Source organism: Mus caroli, chromosome 9 (genome assembly GCF_900094665.2).
Source record: "Mus caroli chromosome 9, CAROLI_EIJ_v1.1, whole genome shotgun sequence".
NCBI lineage: Eukaryota > Metazoa > Chordata > Mammalia > Rodentia > Muridae > Mus > Mus caroli.
The window spans coordinates 72,330,121-72,351,382 of record NC_034578.1 but is presented as its reverse complement, the minus strand read 5'-3'; the positions used below and the strand labels follow the sequence as shown (position 1 = coordinate 72,351,382).

Below are 21,262 nucleotides of genomic sequence, written 5' to 3'. Positions count from 1 at the left end.
GAAGCCAGGGCCATGACAACTGTGCCCCTCATGATCATCTTCCATGCCTCCTTTCCTGTGCTCTTGCCTCCACTCTGAGTCCAGAGAATGTCTTACAGAACCATAGACTTAGTGATCCACATCAGGGAATTAATGCTCGCTAATACAGGCCCTGCTGGACGCCAGCCCAACCACACCCGTTACAGAAAAGGTAACTTTGAGGTCACTCGCAGCATCCTTTGGGGCCCTTCAGTCCCTGTCTGGTGCTCACTCACGATGAGCTTCTGCCCAGACACACTTGTCAGGAACCCCACAGGGAGACAACTGCCTAGAGGCACATGCTCGACCACCTGTCCCTCTTCTGCTGACTTCTGGTGACTTTGACTATTAGGTGAAGGTGGCCCATCAGATGCCACCCTCCCCCATATCATGAAAAAGTACCGTCTGGGGATGGATTCTAAGACTAAATAGGGTGCTCTCTTCCAACTTTTCAGGAGCAGTTCTTGACAGACAGTTTCTCGTTTCACTCAGGCAGGTAGCTGAAGATGACCTTGAATTTCTAGTGCTCCTGCCTCCACCTCCCCATTGCTGGGACGACAGACATGTGCCCCTGTGCTTGGCTTATGTGATGTCATGTACACAGGCCTCCAGCTCCAACACCCTCATGGTACCACACATTAACAGCCCAGTCACTGCGCTGATGGTTGGTGACTAGTGCTTTTCCTAAGCCCACCATTCCTTCCACACCCAGTGACTGCTTCCCACAATGGTCTAATGATTCACTATTGGCAGCAGTGTGGACTTCGTGGATTCTACTGTACCTGCCAGATCATAATCAGTCTCTATTACTTCTTTTTGCCCCATGCTGGGAGTGAGCCTACCAGGCAATCGTTCCAGCACGGAGCCACATCCTCAAACCTGGGTGTACCAGCAAATCACTCAACTCCTGCGCGGCATTCTGGGCTTTGCTGGGTCTTTACTCCAACACTCGAACTGTCTGAACTCACGGTTCAGGAGAAGCCCCATCATGCGGGTTCTCAGGACTTCCTACCACACCTCATTATCTTTGGGAACTCCCAACTCAGGCTTCTTGCCCTATGCGAACCATTCTTTTCTCCAAGAAAGCTCGACCCCTGTTAGTGCTCCTTGAGAAGAAGAGCAAAGGTACGGAGTCCCTATAAAAACACCAGCTGTGTCAGTGTGGTGGTGTACATCTGTATCCCCAGCACCCAGGAGGCCGAGGTGCACATCTGTATCCCCAGCACCCAGGAGGCCAAGGTGCACATCTGTAACCCCAGCACGCAGGAGGCCGAGGCAGGTGCATCTCTGTGAGTTTGAAGCCAGCCAGAGTTATATCATGACTACCTGGCCCCAAAACAAAACAAAGTGAAAATACTTAAAGGACAGAAAACCTCAGTGGTAAAAGCTCTTGTACATTCTAAAGTGCTGTCAGAGCTCAGCACTCTTGCTACAGGGCCTGGAAATGCTGAGTGATCACTCCACAGACAGCCCACCACTGTCCCCTCAGAGACACTCCTCACAAGGCACACTTGTCAGGGTTCAGCCTTGATGCAGGATCAGAGTTCCCAACTGGAAGCAGGGATATCTGGAAGACACATAATAAATATACACAAACTCCTTTTTGGGTACAAGCTGACAGGAAATTTTTCCTCTTTCTCTCTTTCTTTTTCTTTTTTCTTTTTCTTTTCTTTTTTTTCTTTTCTTTTTTTTTCTGAGACAGGGTTTCTCTGTGTAGCCCTGGCTGTCCTGGAACTCACTCTGTAGACCAGGCTGGCCTTGAACTCAGAAATCCGCCTGCCTCTGCCTCCCAAGTGCTGGGATTAAAGGCGTGTGCCACCATTGCCTGGCCCAACAGGCAATTTTTCAAGGCTTAAAGTTTCTCCGTCTTCTCTCTTCTCTCTCTCTTCTCTTCTCTCTCTCTCTATCTCTCTCTCTCTGTCTCTCTCTCTCTGTCTCTCTCTCTCTGTCTCTGTCTCTCTCTCTCTCTCAGCTTGAGGCTGCACACACTCTGCATTCTCCTGCGCATTCTGCTTTTCTTGAACTCCCACACTCATACACACCTCTGTGCGTTCCCCTTTCACTCTCACACATACTCATCTCACACATATCTCACACACACATCACATGCACTCTCCTTTAACTCACACACACACACACACACACACTCCATATACACCTCACATGCTCTCCCCACTCACTCTTCACATGCTCTTCTCATGCTTTCTCTCACTCGCCCTCCACATTCACCTCACTCGCTCTCTCATTCTCTCTTCTCATGCTCTCTAGCCTTTCTCTTGCTCCAGTCTTTTATTGATACCCCAAAAGCAGGTTAAAAAAAAAAGACATTGCATAATCACTGTCAAATCAAATTCAAAAGAATAAGCACATCCCACAAAGAATCAAGAATTACGATTGTTCCCCTAAGTTTCAAGCTTCCCAATTCCCAGGCCTACAGCCAAAGTAATAATAACTGCAAACTGATCATTATTTAAACTTTAACTTTGACTTATTATACTTCAGAGCTCAGAGCTCCGATGCCAGCTACTTATATTTTCTTGTGAAGCTCTAATGATAAATGCCACGGGCAAAGCTGCCAGGCAGTGGCCAGAAAGAATCGTTAACCCTTAACTCAGTAGTTCCACTAGCTTTCTGCTTCTGCACATTGCACACAATGACTCTCCTAAGAGTTCCAGTGTTTTGACTTAGTTTTACTAATAAATGATTTTACATATTCTATACTTGCTTATCCAGGAACCACTCTCAAATGTTGTACAAAACTTATTTCATAACTTCAGTCGTTTTTTTCTTTCTTGGGGGTCCCAATGTTGGCTCTATTCATTTTCTAATCATTTCTTCAAACTTTCTTTGCAAGTCAAGCATTAATCTGGAACGACCATTGTGCAGTTATTACATTGTTTCCAAGATGAGAACACACAACATGCACTGGGCCATTAGGACTGTGCTGTGCCCTGTGCCTCAATTTTTAATTCTTTAAGAATCAGGGAACATCTAGTTTCACAGAATTCATCAGAGCAGAAGGAGAAAGAAGTAAGAAAGTCAGATAAAATAGAAAAATTATGCACACCAAGGCCAACTGAAAAGCAGCCACGCACAAATGAAATCTATACAGCTGTTGTACAGGGCTAAGGTTTAGAGAAATGGGAACAACTGTCACAGGCTACTGAGGTGTCTCCATCCCAGCCTACTGCAGGCAGTCCCTTATTTCAGATAATGGGTCCCCTGGAGAGATATGTTTCCTGCTTCTCAGGGTCCCAGACGCCATCCTTTTCTACAAGGAGCTGCTGCGGGCTTCTGAGATGTCTCCATCCCAGCCTACTGCAGGCAGTCCCTGTCATTCATTGTATGCTGTCCCCAGCACATACTGACAGAAGTTAAAGAACAGACTCAGTTTTTTTTAATTCTTACAGGCCGTTTACACAAGCCTTCACCACTAGGGAGCACGTCCTATTTAATTCTTTTAAAAGATTTATTAATTTTTATTTAATGTGTACAAGTGCCTGCCAGTATATATATGTATGTGCACCAAGTGTAGACAGTGTCCTCAGAGGCCAGAAGAAGGGGTCACATCCCATGGCACTGGAGTTACAGACTGGTGAGCTGCCATGTGGGTGGTAGGAACTGAGTCCTCTGGAAGAGCAGCCAGTGCTCTTGACCCCTGAGCCATTTCTATAGTTCTCTGCTTTAATACTTTACACTGATACCCCATGCCCATATTATTGCAGCTTCTCTTGTTTCAGCATTAGGGGAAGCCTAGCTTTTCAACATCCCTAAAAAAGAGAGAAGAAAAGATAGATAGAAGGAAAGAAAGGAAGGAAGAAAACCCAAGATGCCTCAGCAACTAAAAGAGGGCCCTCGTTACATAACTCTAATTTTAACACATCCCAACCATCAATTATCTTTTCTCTCCGTGTCTTCCCTTCCCACACAGATTTGCTCCCAACCCACTCCATCCTGCTTCTATCTGCCAAATCTTACAAGCATTGAATTAAAGAATTACAAAAAAATTAGATATCAGGAAATAAAAAATTTGGAAAAGAGCTAAATATGTATTTGTGGGGCTGGGGCAGGTAGGATTTCTCCTTTGCCTTCTGACAGACTGTTCCGCAGGAATATGATATATTTAATTTTATAAGACGAGAGGAACACACTGGTTTCTACAGTAGGAATGCTAACTGGCTAGGAAATGCGACTGGCTGGTAGCCTCAGGAAGACAGTGGTGTGTTCTGCTTGAGCCATCTGCAGGAGACTAAGAGCCCTGTCTTGGCTACAGAGCCATCTGTCTGCCAGCAAGTCATCTCTCCTCTTGATGGCTTGATCCATTTTCAGTCCTTCTTGCTAGCTACTCAAGCCTGGCACAGAGGAGACACTTGCTAAACCAGAGATGACGGCACACAGAGCTTCTCCAGCCAACAGGAGGCTGTACTGGGCTGTAGGGTGATATCTGCACGCAGAGAATGAGTCTATGTAGGGGCTCTCTGTGGGCGTTCTCAGCTGAGGAAATCAAAGTCCAAAGGTGTGATGTAATTCGAGACAGCAGAGGAACTCATCGAAGAGAGCAGTGTTTGTACACCTAAAACGGCTGTTCTCCACGGGCAGTGGACTGTTGGTGTACTGTCATCTGAGTGATACAGATCTATCTTTTTGTGTTTGTCCTTGACTGCAGCATGGTCTAGGGATGTCACCTGGGAGGGAACCCGGTCAGGGGACTCCGCTCCTTGGCAGAACACTCTGCAGAGATCACAGCATTTGCTGTGCCAAGCTCCTGTGATCCCTCTAAGTCTGATGTGACTGCAGCAGCCTAGACGCTGATCCGAAGGAACCTGTTCCCTGACCTGCGCCCACAGTGTCTCTACCTTCCTTCACTGCCTCTCTGCTCAGCTGGGACCCAGGCATCTTAAACTGCTGAATATTATGGAACCAGCGTAGTCAGAAGGTGAAGCTCCAAGGAGGAGACGGGAGTGCTCAGCTGGGTGTTAAATACCACAGCAGATACTTTATTAGAAGAATAAGGTTGGTGGCTGGAGAGATGGCTCAGTGGTTAAGAACACTGACTGCTCTTCCAAAGGTTCAATTCCCAGAAACCACATAGTAGCTCACAAACCATCTGTCATGGGATGTCTCTGCTCTTAGGAGGTGCATAGTCTGGAACCATCAGACAGGGCAACACACAGGTACCAAGTACACTGTAGTGTGACAGTAACTGAGCTGTTGCATGAGGTCAGGGAGCCACTGGTGCTATGGATTCCTGGCTGGCAGGCCATGAGAGCCTGAATTTAAAGGAGGCATAAGAACAGGGGTAAATGGGATTGCAAGCTTGTACAACCACTCTGGAAATCAGTCTGGCAGTTCCTCAGAAAATTGGACATAGTACTACCGGAGGATCCAGCAATACCTCTCCTGGGCATATATCCAGAAGATGTCCCAACCGGTAAAAAGGACACATGCTCCACTATGTTCATAGCAGCCCTATTTATAATAGCCAGAAGCTGGAAAGAACCCAGATGTCCCTCAACAGAGGAATGGATACAGAAATTATGGTACATTTACACAATGGAGTACTACTCAGCTATTAAAAAGAATGAATTTATGAAATTCCTAGCCAAATGGATGGACCTGGAGGGCATCATCTTGAGTGAAGTAACACAATCACAAAAGAACTCACACAATATGTATTCATTGATAAGTGGATATTAGCCCAAAACTTAGGATACCCAAGATATAAGATACAATTTACTAAACNCATGAAACTCAAGAAGAATGAAGACCAAAGTGTGGACACTGTGCCCCTTCTTAGAATTGGGAACAAAACACCCAGGGAAGGAGTTACAGAGACAAAGTTCGTAGCTGTGATGAAAGGGTGGACCATTTAGAGACTGCCGTATCCAGGGATCCTTCCCATAACCAGCTTCTAAACGCTGACACCATTGCATACACTAGCAAGATTTTGCTGAAAGGACCCAAATATAGCTGTCTCTTGTGAGACGATGCCGGGGCCTAGCAAACACAGGAGTGGATGTTCACAGTCAGCTATTGGATGTATCACGGGGCTCCCAATGGAGAAGCTAGAGAAAGTACCCAAGGAGCTAAAGGGATCTGCAACCCTATTGTTGGAACAACAGGATGTACTAATCAGAACCCCAGAGCTCTTGTCTCTAGCTGCATATGTATCGAAAGATGGTCTAGTCGGCCATCAATGGAAAGAGAGGCCCATTGGACTTGCAAACTTTATATGCCCCAATATAGGGGAATGCCAGGGCCAAAAGAATGGGAATGGGTGGGTAGGGAAGTGGGGGGCACTATGGGGGACTTTTGGGATAGCATTGAAAATGTAACTGAGGAAAATATGTAATAAAAATATTAAAAATTAAAAAAAAAAAAGAACAGGGGTAAAGAAAAGACAGGTGGGAACCTCTCTCCCTTCTTTCCTCTCTCCCTTTAGTCATGTGCCATCACATGTGCCAAGACTTTTGATGTATTTGGACACTATCCCCCATGTGTTGAATTGGGCATGGGTGGAAGGCTTTATACAACAGTTTGAGGACATAGGTTTTTTTTTTTTAATTTGATTTATCTATGTATTTTATATGAGTGTCCTATTTGCATGTATGCCTGCATGACAGGAGAGGGCATCAGATCTCATTGATAGTTGTGAGCCACCATGAGGTTGTTGGGAATTGAACTCAGGACCTCTGAAAGAGTAGGTAGTGCTCTTAGCCACTGAGTCATCTCTCCAGTACCCCCTTCCTTTTTTGGGGGGGAGAGGGAAGGTTGAGATAGGGTTTCTCTGTGTATCCCTGGCTGTCCTGGAACTCACTCTGTAGACGAGTCTGGCCTCGAACTCAGAGATCTGCCTGCCTCTGCCTCCCAAATGCTGGGATTAAAGGCGTGCACTACCACTGCCAGGTGAGGACACAGTTTTAAAGATCTACTCCTATAAGTAAGGAAACCAAAGCTCAGAAGACTGAGAATTTTATGTACACACACTTCAGCCCTTGAGAACAGATTTACATACCTTTAAGACTAGGATCAACGTCATGCAACGTGGCCGTGAGTCTTTGGAAAATCAAGGAAAATGACATTCAGGCACTGGGGACACCCCAGCCTTAGATTCCCATATGGGAGGTAGCCAGATCAGTGAGTCTCAGGGTTAGTTAAGAGACTGCCTGGTCCGAGCCTGATCTCTGCCTGGCTATGGAAAGTTAGATCAGAGTGCCACAGAATGCACACCTGCAGCTCCTTCTATGACCAGGTTCTATGCTAGGTCAATAGGCTGAACAGGACAGCCAGTCCTACCTGCATACAGCTTAAGATCTGTGAGTGCTGAGCGCACACATGGAACAGTGGTTTTCAGACTTCTATTTTAGCTGCAGACGTGTCCCTCCACTTTTTCTTCGAGGCAATATCTAACTAGACGTGATCTAGACAACACAAAAGTGAACCTAGGCTGTGAAATCCCCAGAGAGAATGACTGGGCTTTAAGGCTAACTCCACTAGCAAGGGGGAAGGCCAGCAAGCCACAGTGGCTCTCTCACCTCTCAGGGAAGGGCAAGGCCAATGCAAGGACATCACATGGAAGCTGGCAGGTTCTTTTGAGCCTCTGCTGCCTTCCTTGAAATGCAAGTATTAGAGCTATCTAGCTGGCGTTGTGAGACTAATCTCTCAGTCTGGGAGACCAACCATCATTGGGACAGAGCTGTCTTTCAGCTTTCAGGTGACACTGAATAACTGGCAGTGGGTGGGGAGGGGGGTACACACCTGGAATCCTGGCATTTGGGCGGTGAAGGCTTTAGCACCTGAAGTTCAAGGTCATCCTTAGCTACAGAGCCTAGCTGGAGACCACAATGGGATACATGAGATCCTGCCTTTCAGCTTTCTCCCAAAAATAGTTTCTCCTGTACACAGTAGGAGGAACTATTGAGATAGATGTGAAATGTGTCTCAAATACATGTAATACCATCCCAATGTTTATAAAATTATAAACATCAAGCAAGCCATGAGGTATATCAAAGCATGAAAAGAGGTGCCCATAAGGGGGGGGCTGTTAAAGAACCGCCTCCTTCGCATTATCTAACTGCCCCACAGAGATCCCAAATACCTTGAGAATCCATTAGAAACACTGCCCCTAGTGAGCATGCTCCAATCAACAGATCAGGAGAAGGAAGGAGACAGGAAATGAAAGGCAGGCTGGCTATCTGCTCCAGGCAGTCAAGAGCGAAGCAGTGGGCAGGAGGCCATCTGCCTGAGCACTGCCTTTCTCTCAGCCTGGGTACCAGGGCTGCAAAGGGCACATGCACCTGAGGCCTGATGAGAGTATGGCTTTGCCTAGATTTCCCCCTAAGCTATGAGATCAGATTAGTACAGAGCTCCAAGCATTAGAGTGTTTTCGGGTAAAACCTGTCACAAAAACACACTTAGAACAAACAGAAAAGTCATCAGCCCCCACTGATTAAATCCTCTGATTAATTCAAATGGAGTCTGGATTTGTACGCTGGAAATTTATACACATTTGTTTATTCAGTTTTGCTTCTTAACAAAATTAATAGCTGCCTCAAAGGAACGAAGAGTCTGGATAAAGCTCCCTCAGCCCAGGATGCTGCAACCTGCCAGCCCTTGCCACTGTCAGCCTACCTTCCAGAGCATTCCCGACTCTGACTCTGAGACTCTAATGATGAGCTGGGTCCTCCTTCCTCCCATTGTCTTGACACCATCCTAAAACTCCGTCCTTCCTACGGCGCATGCGGAGATGGGTCTTAAAGAGAAACATCTCCACATCTCTGAGCCCTCTGGAGAGAACTGTACATCTTTACAGACATTCTGTGCTGACTAGACCATGGTGAGCACACTGGCTAATGCTTGGCCTTTCTCCATTTTGCTATTTTAATAAGAAAAATCTCTGCTCTCTAGAACACAGTGAAACATGGAGAAGGGTGACCTGTACCAGAAACTCCCCTTGCTCTCCTCCAGCTGCTCAGGCAAAGCCAGCCTGAGTGCTACCCTCTGTCCTCTCAGAATAAGGGAGGAAGAATATGTTTGCATCTGGAGGTTGAGGCTGGAGATGGTGACTCTTCCTGATCTAAGGCCTGTTGACACGATAAACCCATGGTTTCTGATGAAGCTCACATCCTTAGAAACTGAAGATGTCACCTTATGTCGCAAAGAGGCCCTTGCGGATTGGAGGATGTTAAAGATATTGAGATGGGACCATGATCTGGGTGAACCCAATGTAACCCTGAGGGTCCTTTTTATAGGAGTCAACAGAGTGAGTCAGAGAGGGTGACATCAGAAGCAGTGGTTGGCATACAGAGGGCGGTGAGCCAGGGTTCTCAACCTGTGGGCTGTGACCTCTTAGAGTGTGATAGTTTCTATATGCTTGGCCCAGGTAGTGGCACTATTTGGAGGTGTGGCCTTGTTGGAGTAGGTGTGCCACTGTGGGCTTGGACTTTAAGACCCTACTCCTAGCTGCCTGGAAGCCAGTACTCTGCTAGTAGCCTTCAGATAAAGATGTAGAACTCTCAGCTCCTCCTGCACCATGCCTGCCTGGCATGGATGCTGTGTTCCCGTCTTGATGATACTGAACTGAACCTCTAAACCTGCAAGCCAGCCCCAATTAAATGTCCTTATAACAGCTGCCTTGGTCATGGTGTCTGTTCACAGCAGTAAAACCCTAATTAAGACAAGTAGCAAAATTACAGTTATGAAATAGCAGTGAAATAATTTTGTGGTGGGGGTCACCACAACATGAGGAGCTGTGTTAACGGGTGAAAGCATTAGGAAGGTTGAGTACCACTGTTCTAGATACTGAGAACATAGACTGGAAGCTGAGGACCACAGCATCCTCAGACTGCGGGTGTAGGGAATGGCTCACCGAGTCACGCAGTCAGAGGTTAGACTTCTGACTGCCTGAACGAACAGTCCTCAGACCGTGGAAGTCTGTGTAGCATGGAGTGAAAAGGTAGCCAACACAAGCTGTAGCTGTGTGATTGTAACATGAAGGAAGGCTACCCTCCCCACAGTGGATTATCTGCCGATGGGGGTGGGAGGCTCTAGGGAGGAGAAGAAAGTCTGCAGGAGACTGGGGACACAGGAACTCCTGGCTGTGCACCTGAGGTAGGCTGACTCCCTGTCATGTAAGCCACAGGAGCTACCTCAGGCTTGTTATGCTGGCCAAGGATCTGACTGGGGAATGAAGTCCACAGAGTAAGACCCTGGTCTGAGTGTTAAAGTTCCGGGACTGAGGACAGGGTTTGCATCAGGAATCGATCGATCGATCCCTTCCGGTTTCTCATCTCCAACTGCTGCACTGACTTACAAATATTTACGTCTATATTTGCTTGTTTTTAAACAGGGGCTGGCTTCAAACTCATTATGTCGTGGAGGATAACCTTGGCCTTCTGACGCCTTGACCTCCCAAGTACTGGAGTCATAGGAGGCCTGTATTACCACGCCTGGCTTATGTGGTGCAGAGAATGGAACCCAGGTCTTTACATACTAGCAAGTCCTCCACCAAATGAGCTACGACTCATAATTGATTTTTCATTCACCTTTAAATTTCTTTTAAAATTACATTTAATTATCACTTATTCATGTGTCATACCAGACCTCAGAAGACAGCCTGAAGCTGTCTCTTTTTTCAAGTGGGCCCTAGGGTCCTTAGGCTTTGGCTAAAAACTTGTTGAGCCATCTCACTGGCCCACCTGCAAAGTTTTAAAAGAAATTTGACTGAGTTTTTGATAGGGTCGATCAGCCTTCTGTGTTCTATGAAAATGCACATACACAAATAAAAACTGAAAAGTAATTTAGAAAACTAAAAAACCAAACATGTCGGTGATTCAGTTCACTCGGGCTTCAGGAAATCTCAAGGCCTAGGGCTGAGGGGATGGCACATGAATCAGGATCTGGGTGTTAACACAGCTGGCTGCAGTGGCTCGTGCTTGTCAGTCCAATCTAGGGAGGCAGAGACAGGGCGATCCCTCAAACTCATTGGCCAGCCTGTCCTACCTACTTGGTTCAGGAAAAATGAGAGACCTGTTTAAAAAAAACCAAGGTGAACAGAATTCTGAAGAATGAAACCTGAGGTTTATCTTGGGTCTCTATACACACACACACACATGCACACACACACACACACACAGGCACACATACACATACACATGCACACACACACACACACACACAGGCACACACACAGGCACACACACATGCACACACACACACAGGCACACACACACATACACATGCACATACACACATACATACACATATACATGCACATAGACACATACACACACATGCACACACATACACACACATGCACACACATACACACACATGCACACACACACACATACACAGGCGCACACACACAGGCACACACATGCACACACACACATACACAGGCACACACATGCACACACATACACATGCAAATACACAGAGGCACACATACACACACATGTACACACACAGGCACACATACACATATACACATGTGCACACACATGTACACACAGACATCCACACAGAGGCATTCACACATACACGCACACACAACACCCAAGACTTCACTGTGTCCCACCAAGCTCCAACAGCCTCCCATTGTAACCCCATCTTCTTCTCTACCTGTCTATGCCTCCCCAGACACGGCTTCAGCTTCCCCTCAGTACAGCAAAAATATTCCCCTGCCTCAGCTTTGCCTCACTAGAGCACCATTCCCCTACCCAGCTTTACACTGTGGTTTTGTTTCAAATGCTCTTCCCTGGGACAGCCTGTCCTTTATACAGGTAAAGAGTCTGCTTTCAAAGGTCCTTCCTGGGACCACTCTGGGCTCATAGTCTCTGGAAGTTTTTGAACTCCTCCACCACTCATTCTCCACTTCCCCAACCCCTCTGTTCTGTCCAGAGCACATGTCTAACCCACATCTTATTTTATCTACTGGATGCCTGACTCCCTGCTTTGGACCAAAGCCCTCTGAGGGAACATTCTTGATTTGCTCACTGCAGCATCTTTAAGGGCCAAGCAAAGGCTGGCACAACAGGGGCTGGAAAACTGTGAGTAAAAGATAGAGATGTGTGTGTGTGTGTGTGTGTGTGTGTGTGTGTGTGTGTGTGTGTTTTCAGAGACAGGCTGAGGTGGAGAGATGGTGGAAAAATTTAAAGATGAAGTGGGTGAATCCTGAGGGTTGGGAAGAAGCTGACCCTTACAGGAGGGAGCAGGTGTGCAGGGGCCAGGGGTTGGATCTATGAACTCAGCCCTATAAACAGGTCTCTTACTCCCCCCTCCCCACTTCCCCTTCTCCCTCTTGCTCCAGCCCTGCTCCCTCTGGCCCCCACTTGCTCCCAGCCCATAGGTTCTTTATTTGTTTCTCATTATGGATGGTTGTGAGCCACCATGTAGTTGCTGGAATTTGAACTCAGGATCTCTGGAAGAGCAGTCAGTGCTCTTAACCACTGAGCCATCTCACCAGCCCCCCAGGTCTCTTACTTTTACCTTCCATTTTCTGCGGAGGAAGAAGTAAAAGGTGGGCAGGACAGAGACCTCCATAGATCGCCGAACATCTTACAATTGCCAGGGTAGAGAGCTGACTAAGGACACTGCAGGGGTGACTTAGCCACTGACCACAGAGACCTCTTGGTGCCCTCTCTTCAACAGCCCCTAGAGTTCAACAGGAGGAGGCAGGAGGGTGCATACACTCATGGCTGGGGAGGAGGCAGGAGGGACAGAGTCAGGGTCCCTCCCCAAGACTTTTGGAAGCTGATCAAAATGTCTGCTGAAGTCCGGGAAGGGACAGAAACAGGGCAGGACTTCCAGGTACAGGAGAGAGCCAGGGTTCCTAAGAGCCTGGGAAAGACTATATGGTCAGAGTGGGATTCTAGGAGACAGAGACGGGAGAAGGCAAGACAAGAGTCTCCCTGTGTGGGCTGCAGAACTGTGCTACAGTGGGGGGCTCATGTCACAAGGACCATCTATGTAGGACTTCAAAAAGACTGCTCAAGCCACAGGGCTGAGCTGTCAAATGGAGAAGTCCAAGGCAGGGATAGCAAGCCTGAGGCAAAGTCATCCTCTATCTGTAGCATACAAGGCTCTGAGAAGGCAGACCCTGTGTCACACCTCTGATAACTATTCCTCACTTCTCAACTTTGGGGTGGCAGTGTGCTCAGCCTGGTTCCCCCCTTTTCCAGACTCCCTGGCAGGGGCCACATGACCTATGAAGTACAAATAGAAATGTTGGGAGGAGAGGAATTCTGGGAATTTTTTTTTTTGCTGTCTCCCTAAGTAGGAAAAGAGCCTGGTGTTTACACTCTCCCTTCTTCCTGCTTCTTGGGGTCACTGGGTAAATAAATGCCAACGATCTAGCTGCACCATACCTTATCTTGTTACAAACAAAACAAAATAAAACAAAAACCCAACAATTTAACTACTTACACCTGAACATAATTCTAAGCCACACAGGCGCTTGCGGCCCCTTCCCAACTTAAGCCCCTTGGGGGAGACACAACCAGGGTTCTGTACTTCCAGCAAGTTTCGAAGAAATCAAACACTAAAGGTCTCACGCTGAACCCCAGTTCCCTTCTCCAAATGGAATGTAAAAGGCTGAGGCCTATTAGGAAGGCGGGGAGGAGGTGTGCCGTGGGTGGGGGAACCGCACATAAGTATGTAAGGGTTGGGGGGTGAGGGTGAGTCGGTAAGACCACTGCCCAAGCAGGGTCCCACTCCGAGCTCTGAGAAGGGGGTCGCTCCTCTGGCCGAGAGTCCCTGGGATGCCAGCCTGCTGGCAAGTTTATTTGCACCACGTTAGTCCTTTTATGTCAGCCGCAGCATCCATCAAACGCTTCTAAACGGGCCTACCGCAAACTGAGCCGGCGGACGCAGAAAGCACGTCTGCTTCCTTCTGCCATCCAGCTCCCTGCCCCCAAGGACAATGGAGAGATGGGAATGAGAGCTTCTAAATCCACGCAAAGGAAGGACCTGAAAGGGGCAGAGAAGCGGTCCCTCCTCGCCGGCACCTGCAGTCTGCGCCTCTCCACCCGCCCTCTGGGAGGGGCTCGGCATCCTCCCACCCCAGACGCTGGAACCCGTCCTTCGCGGGTCCGCCAGCCCCTCGGAGAGTTTGGTTCACTCCAGCCGGGAGCTTCCCTTCCACCCCTTGCTCGCACTCACGCTCCACGTCATGCAGCTTTGCCCGCTCCTCCTCTAGCTTGCCCTTGAGGCTCTCGGCCTCGCTCTTCAGCGACGCCAGCGTCTCGTTCTCGTGCAGCCCATCGGTTGCCATCTTCGTCCGGATGCAGCCAGGAGAGAAACGCAAAGCCGGAGACTGTGAGTCGATGCGGGGGCCGACGGGAGGGCGGGAGCAGCAGCAGCCTCCGTGACCCCGAACGCCGCCCGGGGCCCGCCCCCTCGGCAGTGACGCGACCACTGCGGTGACGGACTCTGCTGGCTCCGCCTACCGCGCCCTCCCTGAGAACCGGCGATGCTCGGAGGTGGGACAGTAGAGGGGAGGGGGGTTGTGTGGGGATGGGAGTGGGGGTGGGGGTGGGGGTGAGTGAGGGTAGGATAAACTGAGGCTCAGAGACCAAGCTATGGCCCCAACTCTGGTCCCTGGCTCTAAGGGAGCCTAGTGAAGTCGAAGCCATACCGCCCAGCCCTTGGCATCCCTGGACTTGGTGGGCAGGAGGCTTCATACACGTGCCTCACAACCCACTAATCGAAACATTCTTTTAAAAATTAGTTCTGACTGCCCGGGTGGTGGGGTAAGACAGCAAAAGCAAGGGTAAGGGGCGTCCTCTCCTCTGGGATGAAGGTCGCTTATGTTGTATTGAACTTGAGAATTTGATAACTCCAGCGGCTCCTCTCTAGCTACAGTTCCCTAGGCTCGGTTCCTTGGTGAATCTCAGACACACACACCCCCAATCTCTCCTCCAAGCTACAGATTCAGAGTAGGGACAAAGGGCCATGCTCACTCGGTGTCACACTTCCAGGAAGAGAGGAAGGCAGAATTTGGACCCAGGCAGTTCAGCGTCACAGATAGGCTCCCACTTAGGCCTCCCCCCTTCCTTCTGTGAACTTTAGGATGGGAAGGAGGATCAAGTTTGCAAATTCTGGACAGAACACTGCAGAAGCAGTCTCCAGTGCTGGCTTGCTCCTCTGTGTGTGTGTGTGTGTGTGTGTGTGTGTGTGTGTGTGTGCGCGCGCGCGCGCATCTGTTCTGGGCCTTATCAATCTGAGAAGCAATTTGTATTAATGTACACATAGCTGTCTTTTGGGTGAGATTCTGGGAGCTTCCATTTCCTTATCTGGAGAAGTCTATTTTCTAGCATCTGTATCCAAGGGCTTTTATGAGAATTAGATGCTGTGGAGGATACTCTAGGCAATGTCTGCCAGGCAGGCAGCTTCTCCATTCTCTTCAATAAAGAGTTATCCACCAGCCATTTTTATTCCCTATGTCTCTGTTTGTCTGTCTTTGTCTCTGTCTCTGTCTCTCTCTGTGTACAACCCCCTGCCCCCGCATTTATCTGTATCTGTCTCCCTCTTTATAGCCCTGGCTTCCCTGTAACACCCTTTGTAGAGCAGGCTGGCCCAGAAGTCATGTTGCTCAACTTGCCTCTGCTTCTTGAGTGCTGGGATTAAGCATGCGCACTGCCATGCCCAGCATTTGTCCATTGTCTTATCCTCAGAATTTAGCAGAACATTAGCTTATGGAAACAATAAGCTTATACTCGATTATTACATGGATAAAACAGACTACATAAGTGTACGTGTGTGTGCTTATAAAGTGTACACACATAGAGAGCAAAGGGTTGTGGCAATGGCTCAGCAGTTAAAAACACTCGATGTTCTTCCAGAGGACTCAGTTTTATTCCCAGCACCCATGTGGTGGCTCACAATTCTTAGTAACGCAAGTTCCAGGGAATTCAATGCCCTGTTCTGGCCCTGTTGACACCAGGTATACCCATGGTTCACAGGCATATATGCAAGCAAATCTCTCATTTGTATATGTACATGTATATGTATGTATATGTATGTACACATATATTTTAATTAAAATTTTAAAAATTTATTTTATTTTATGTATATGGGTGTTTTGTCTGCATCTATGTGTGCCGCGCTCACACCTGTTGGGAGATCAGGAAAGGGTGCAATGCCACAAGCTACCAGGTGGGGCTCTAGTGAGCCATAGCTTTGCGTGCAGCCTGGTGGATCTTCTAAAGTAGGGACTGATTCCCAGGGCTGAATACATTTTTTGGTGATAATCTGAAGCCTGGGATAGAGAGCTTTGGCGAGGACAAGATTTGATGTACTTTGAAAAAAGAAGTCAGGATTTCTGTTCAGATCCTGCCCTGCCCAGTGGGTGGGCCAAGGAGCTCTGGAGTTTAGTTTTGCTCTCTGCTTAGGCTGGGCAAGACCAGCCAGGCCATCCTAACAGCTAAGACAGGGAGCTTGAACAGGTCCCCTGGGAATGTTTGTCTACCAGAATTTCTTCTAGCTTGGTGGCTCATTAGGTAGACTGGGAGGAGACAGATGCAAAAATGATTAGCCCCAGGAATAACGGCTTCTTAGGAGTGTTTTGGACACCTTGCCATGACTTCACATGACCCTTAGAGAGCCCTGAAGTACAAATCTGTTAGCATTTCTGTCTCACCAGTGGGAAATTGGTGACAATTGGTGCCCCTACTGCCCAGGATAGCATGCAGTCCAGGATCCCAGGCAGATATCAGAGTCTTCCTGGAGCTTGGGAACTCATCCTACAAACCTACTCTATGTAACTTGTCTGCCACAGGCGTGCATTAGACATCACACTAAGGCAAGGAACTTAAAAGAACAAAACAAGATGAAAAGCGGAACTCACGATCTCTGCACACGTGGAGCAGTAGTTGAGTTGTTGAGATTTCTTGAAAACGGGTCTTAGGGCCCTTTGTTTGAAGCATTTGTCACATGAGCCGAACACATTAACCAGGAAGGTCTGATCGCACATCTTGGCTGAGATGAGGCTAAAGGACAGAAAAAAATGAACAGGGTGTGGAGAAAGACAGTGAGTGCCTCTGAAAACCGGAGCCTCCTTCTCCTCCTGCCTCCATTCGTGGGCAGGGCTCACAGTGAGTGCTGACTTCCTGTGCACGCAGTTCATTGCATCCACAAGGAAGCCGTAGACAGCTGGCTTTCTGAAGTACACATGGTTCACTGGCTGGGCAGCTTTGCCTACACCCTTACAAATCATGCTTATAACCGATCCTTGGAGCGCCATAAAAAACATAAAAAATTGCAATGCAGTTAATTTCTTAACATTACCTTTTATTTTTCATTTATATACATTGCTATTGATGTGTATGTGCACACACTTTCATGAGCCACACATAAAGGATGCAGGTCAGAGGATAACTTGGGGGAGCCAGGGAATAGATTTCAGGTCGTCAGGGGTCTTGATGGCAGGGGCCTTTGCCCACTAAACAATCTTGCCAGCCCTTTCTTATTTTTGGTACAGGTTTCAGATAGCCCAGCCCAGGCCTCAAATTTGTGAAGCACCAGAGAGTATCCTGGAACATCTCGATCCTCCTTCCTCCAACTTCGGAGTGCTGAGGTTAAAGCCATATGCACCACCATACCTGGCTTATGCAGTGCTAAGAATGGAACGCAGGACTTTGTGCATGCTAGGCAAGCACTCTACCTACCCAGATCCCTCCAGCCTAGAGAGCCATTATAAAACTTTCACAAATGTTCCTCCCTTTGGTGTAAAATTTTAGATTAAAGACAAGAGTTAGAAAAATAGGTCTGAGTCCAGCCAGAGGGGAAAGGCCATTTGTGTGGCATTGGCTTCCTACAAAGTGCACATTTGTATCTGTTAAACCCACCAGCCGAACACCTAGGGCCCCAGCCTGTAGCTGCATGCGCAGAATAGTTTAGGCCTGGGAGGATAGCAGTGTTGGGAAACAGCTTCACTGGGGGCTATAGACCTGGCTCCTGGTCGCCCAGGTCTTGGCCCCTTGGTGAGGTCAGTAGACTTGACTCCCCTGAAGCTTTGTTTGCTAAAATATCAAATAAATATCTTTAAACCGTGTAGGGTTGTCATGGGACTTATAAGAGACTTGCATTAATGGTACTCAAAGGTTGGAAATATAGTGAACCATTCAAAATCATGCTGCCCCATGAATGGTAGCAACGGCTGGGGCAGCAGCAGCCTTGGGAAGGAAGAGGAAACAGCCAGAAGGGCTTATGGTCAGATAGACATGAAGGCTTGCTAAGACACTGCCATGGATGGCCTTGGACCGAGCATAGGGAAGAGGAGGAAATGAGGCTTGAAGGGATGATGACTGGGATACGGCCTAGGTTGTTTTCAGGATGGGATGTGGTAGCCTGGAGCTGGAGGAAGGACTGGGAGGTTAATAGGGAGCAGCCAGCTCAGTGCTGTTGATTTCATAGCTGCTCCAGAGAGCCCAGCCTTAAGATTCAAGGAAGTCACCCCTGAGCATATTATGGAGCACTGGACTGAACAGGTCAGCAAAGGAGAATTTGAGAGAGGTGTGTTTGGGTTGAGGTGATGTTGGGAATACTTGGGGTGGGGGAGAGTGTTATGCAGACATTACCACAGGGCCAGAGAAGAAACTAGAAGCTGTGCAGTTGGGCAAAGGGTTGGCTTGCACAATATCTGAAGATGAGATGACAAGGAAGTAGAAGGGGACCCTTAGGGACACAAGGGATCGTACCCTGACTGACACAGAGGGCATGGCTGGAACGTCTCACAACCTCTTCACAGGGAGGCAGATAGTCATGTGAAAGCTGAGAGAACAGAGGAATTAAACAGTGGTTTCAGTCAGTGAGAAACTGAGTGTGGGTTGCAGCATGCCTCACAGAGACATCATGTCTATTGCTAGGCTTGCATGAAGAGCGAGTTACAGCACAAAAGGTAACACTTGTTACCTCAGAGCTGGGGAGCCAGAGACAGGCAGATCTCTGGGGCTCATTGGTTGGGCAGTGTAGTTGAAGACCAAAGAGAGGGAGATCCTATTTCAAAACAGGTAGATGGTATCTGAGGAAGGATGCATGAAGATGTCCACATGCATATTCACATGTATTCATCAACACACATATGTACCCATAAACACACATACCTATGAATGCACATATATGTACCTATGAACAAACACACATACACAGGCATCCATGAATACACAAACACACACACACACACACACGAACTCATGAACATACACACATGTGCTCATGAACACATACATACACAGACCCCCATGAAAACACACACTCATTTACTTATGAACACACACATGCACCCATGAACACACACTCACATACTCATGAACACAAATGTTTCCATGAACACACATACACATGGGAATTCACACACACATGTTCCTATGAGCACACAAGCACATACTCATGAACACACATACATGGAAATACATACCTATGCACTGATGAACACATACACAGGGATTCACACACACATGTTCCTATGAGCACACAAGCACGTACTCATGAACACACACACAGAGGACATGGAAGAATGCGCTCAGTAGAGCTTGGGGCTTGGTGAATGTCTCCTACTCGCCAGCCCTGCTGTGGCTGCTGCTAGTCCCAAGGTCAAGCTGAGACATCAGGTAATAGCATTAGGGAACAACATCCCTCAAGTGCATCATGCTCGGATTTGTTCTCCCAGAAGTAGGTCAGGGAGAGCACTGCAAGGAGATGAGCCAGAGGGAAGAGATTAAGAGGAAGAGACTCTCAAGAACTGTAGTGAAGGTTGAGAGCATCTCCAGGGACAAAGGTCATGAAGGAATAGGTATGTGTGTGGTGACAGGGGGCAGTTCATCAGAAATAAAGAAAAAGATCTTGAAAAATTGCTAGCGTTCCAAGTCTGAATAGAGACAATACTGTTTGTCTTAGTCTAAATTCCAAGTCATAGACGGTGTTTATAATGTTCATTATAAATAACTGGAAACAGGACATGAAAATAACTAAGTCTGTGCCCTGTAACTGCAGATCCTGGACCTGTTCACAAGTCATGGTCTCATGGAGTGTCTTCATTGGCATAACTAGTTTGAATAATTGGAATATGGAAGGGCTGCAGAGATGGCTTAGTGGTTAAGTAGAGGTGCCTGCTGCCAAGGCTGACAACCTGAGTTTGATCCCCAGAACCTACACGGTAGAAGGAGAGAACAGACTCCCAAGAACTGTTTTCTGTCCTCCACGTGTGTGGCATGCTCATGTCTACACATATACATGCTCATGTCCACACATATACATGCACATATACATACATACATAAAAAAATAAATGCCAGAAACAATGTGAGGTGAGGCTGGACCCTGGGCTCAGTTCCCAGCACTGGCATAAAATGCAGAACAAAAGCAAAATGTCCCTGGCATTAAAAACACATCGAGTGTTTGAAGTAGCATTAAATTTAGGTAAACAAGGGAAACAATTCAAATGCCCATCAAGGGAAGAGCAGGCAGAGAAAACATAGCGTGTCCATGAAGCAGGCTTGTTATCTAGCAATAATGAAGACCTGGCCCTGATTCTCACTGCAAGATGATGCACACCAGAGACATCTTTGTGTCTAAAGACAAAATGTCCACATGGTACCATTACAGGAGTGTCCAGGGCACACAAGACAAGTGAGAGCTCATCCATGGGCAATGAGAAGGCAGCGAAGGGAGAATCAGAGATAGCTCCATGCCAATGGGTTGGGGGATGGGGGACGAGGTACCCTGAGTTAAATTACAGCAAAGACTGGCATGCACATCCTTGTGCATAGATGAAAAAACATCCAAACATTTTAAATACTGAGTTTCATATTGTGGGCCTGATAGCTCCATGAATTTTTTAAAAAGTGGGCAAAAATATTTGTGCAGTGGCTCTTCAAATGAGGCTAGTCAGGCAAGTCTCATGCAGAAAGCTGCTTCCCAGAATCAATGGTCAGAGTCAGAGATTAAAACCACAATGTGACACAATTAGCTAGACCTGACAATTCCTAAAACTTATTATATTTAGAACATGTAGAGGTCAAAGGACAAACATTTTTGGTGACCAATTTTCTCATTTTACCATATAGGTTCTGAATATCAAACTCTGGTTCTTGGGTTTGGTGTCTTGGCTTGGCCTGCTGAGCCATCTTGCTGGTGAGGCTAGGATACCTAATTAAAAAATATTGATATACAGGAGCTGGAGAGATGACTCAGTAGTTAAGAGCACTGGTTGCTTTTCCGGAGGACTCCAGTACATATTGTGAGGT

General features: G+C 47.5%; 1 protein-coding gene across 1 annotated transcript in view; it reads right to left on the bottom strand.

The window, feature by feature from the left end:
• Gnb5 (G protein subunit beta 5) overlaps nt 1–14,494 on the bottom strand; it is a 33,993-nt gene extending 19,499 nt beyond the window's left edge. Inside the window, exon 1 of the mRNA XM_029481131.1 lies at nt 14,179–14,494. Within this exon, the coding sequence (XP_029336991.1) occupies nt 14,179–14,290 (112 nt within the window). The 5' untranslated portion in view covers nt 14,291–14,494. The remainder of the gene's footprint in view (nt 1–14,178) is intronic.
• Nucleotides 14,495–21,262: the final 6,768 nt, after the last annotated feature.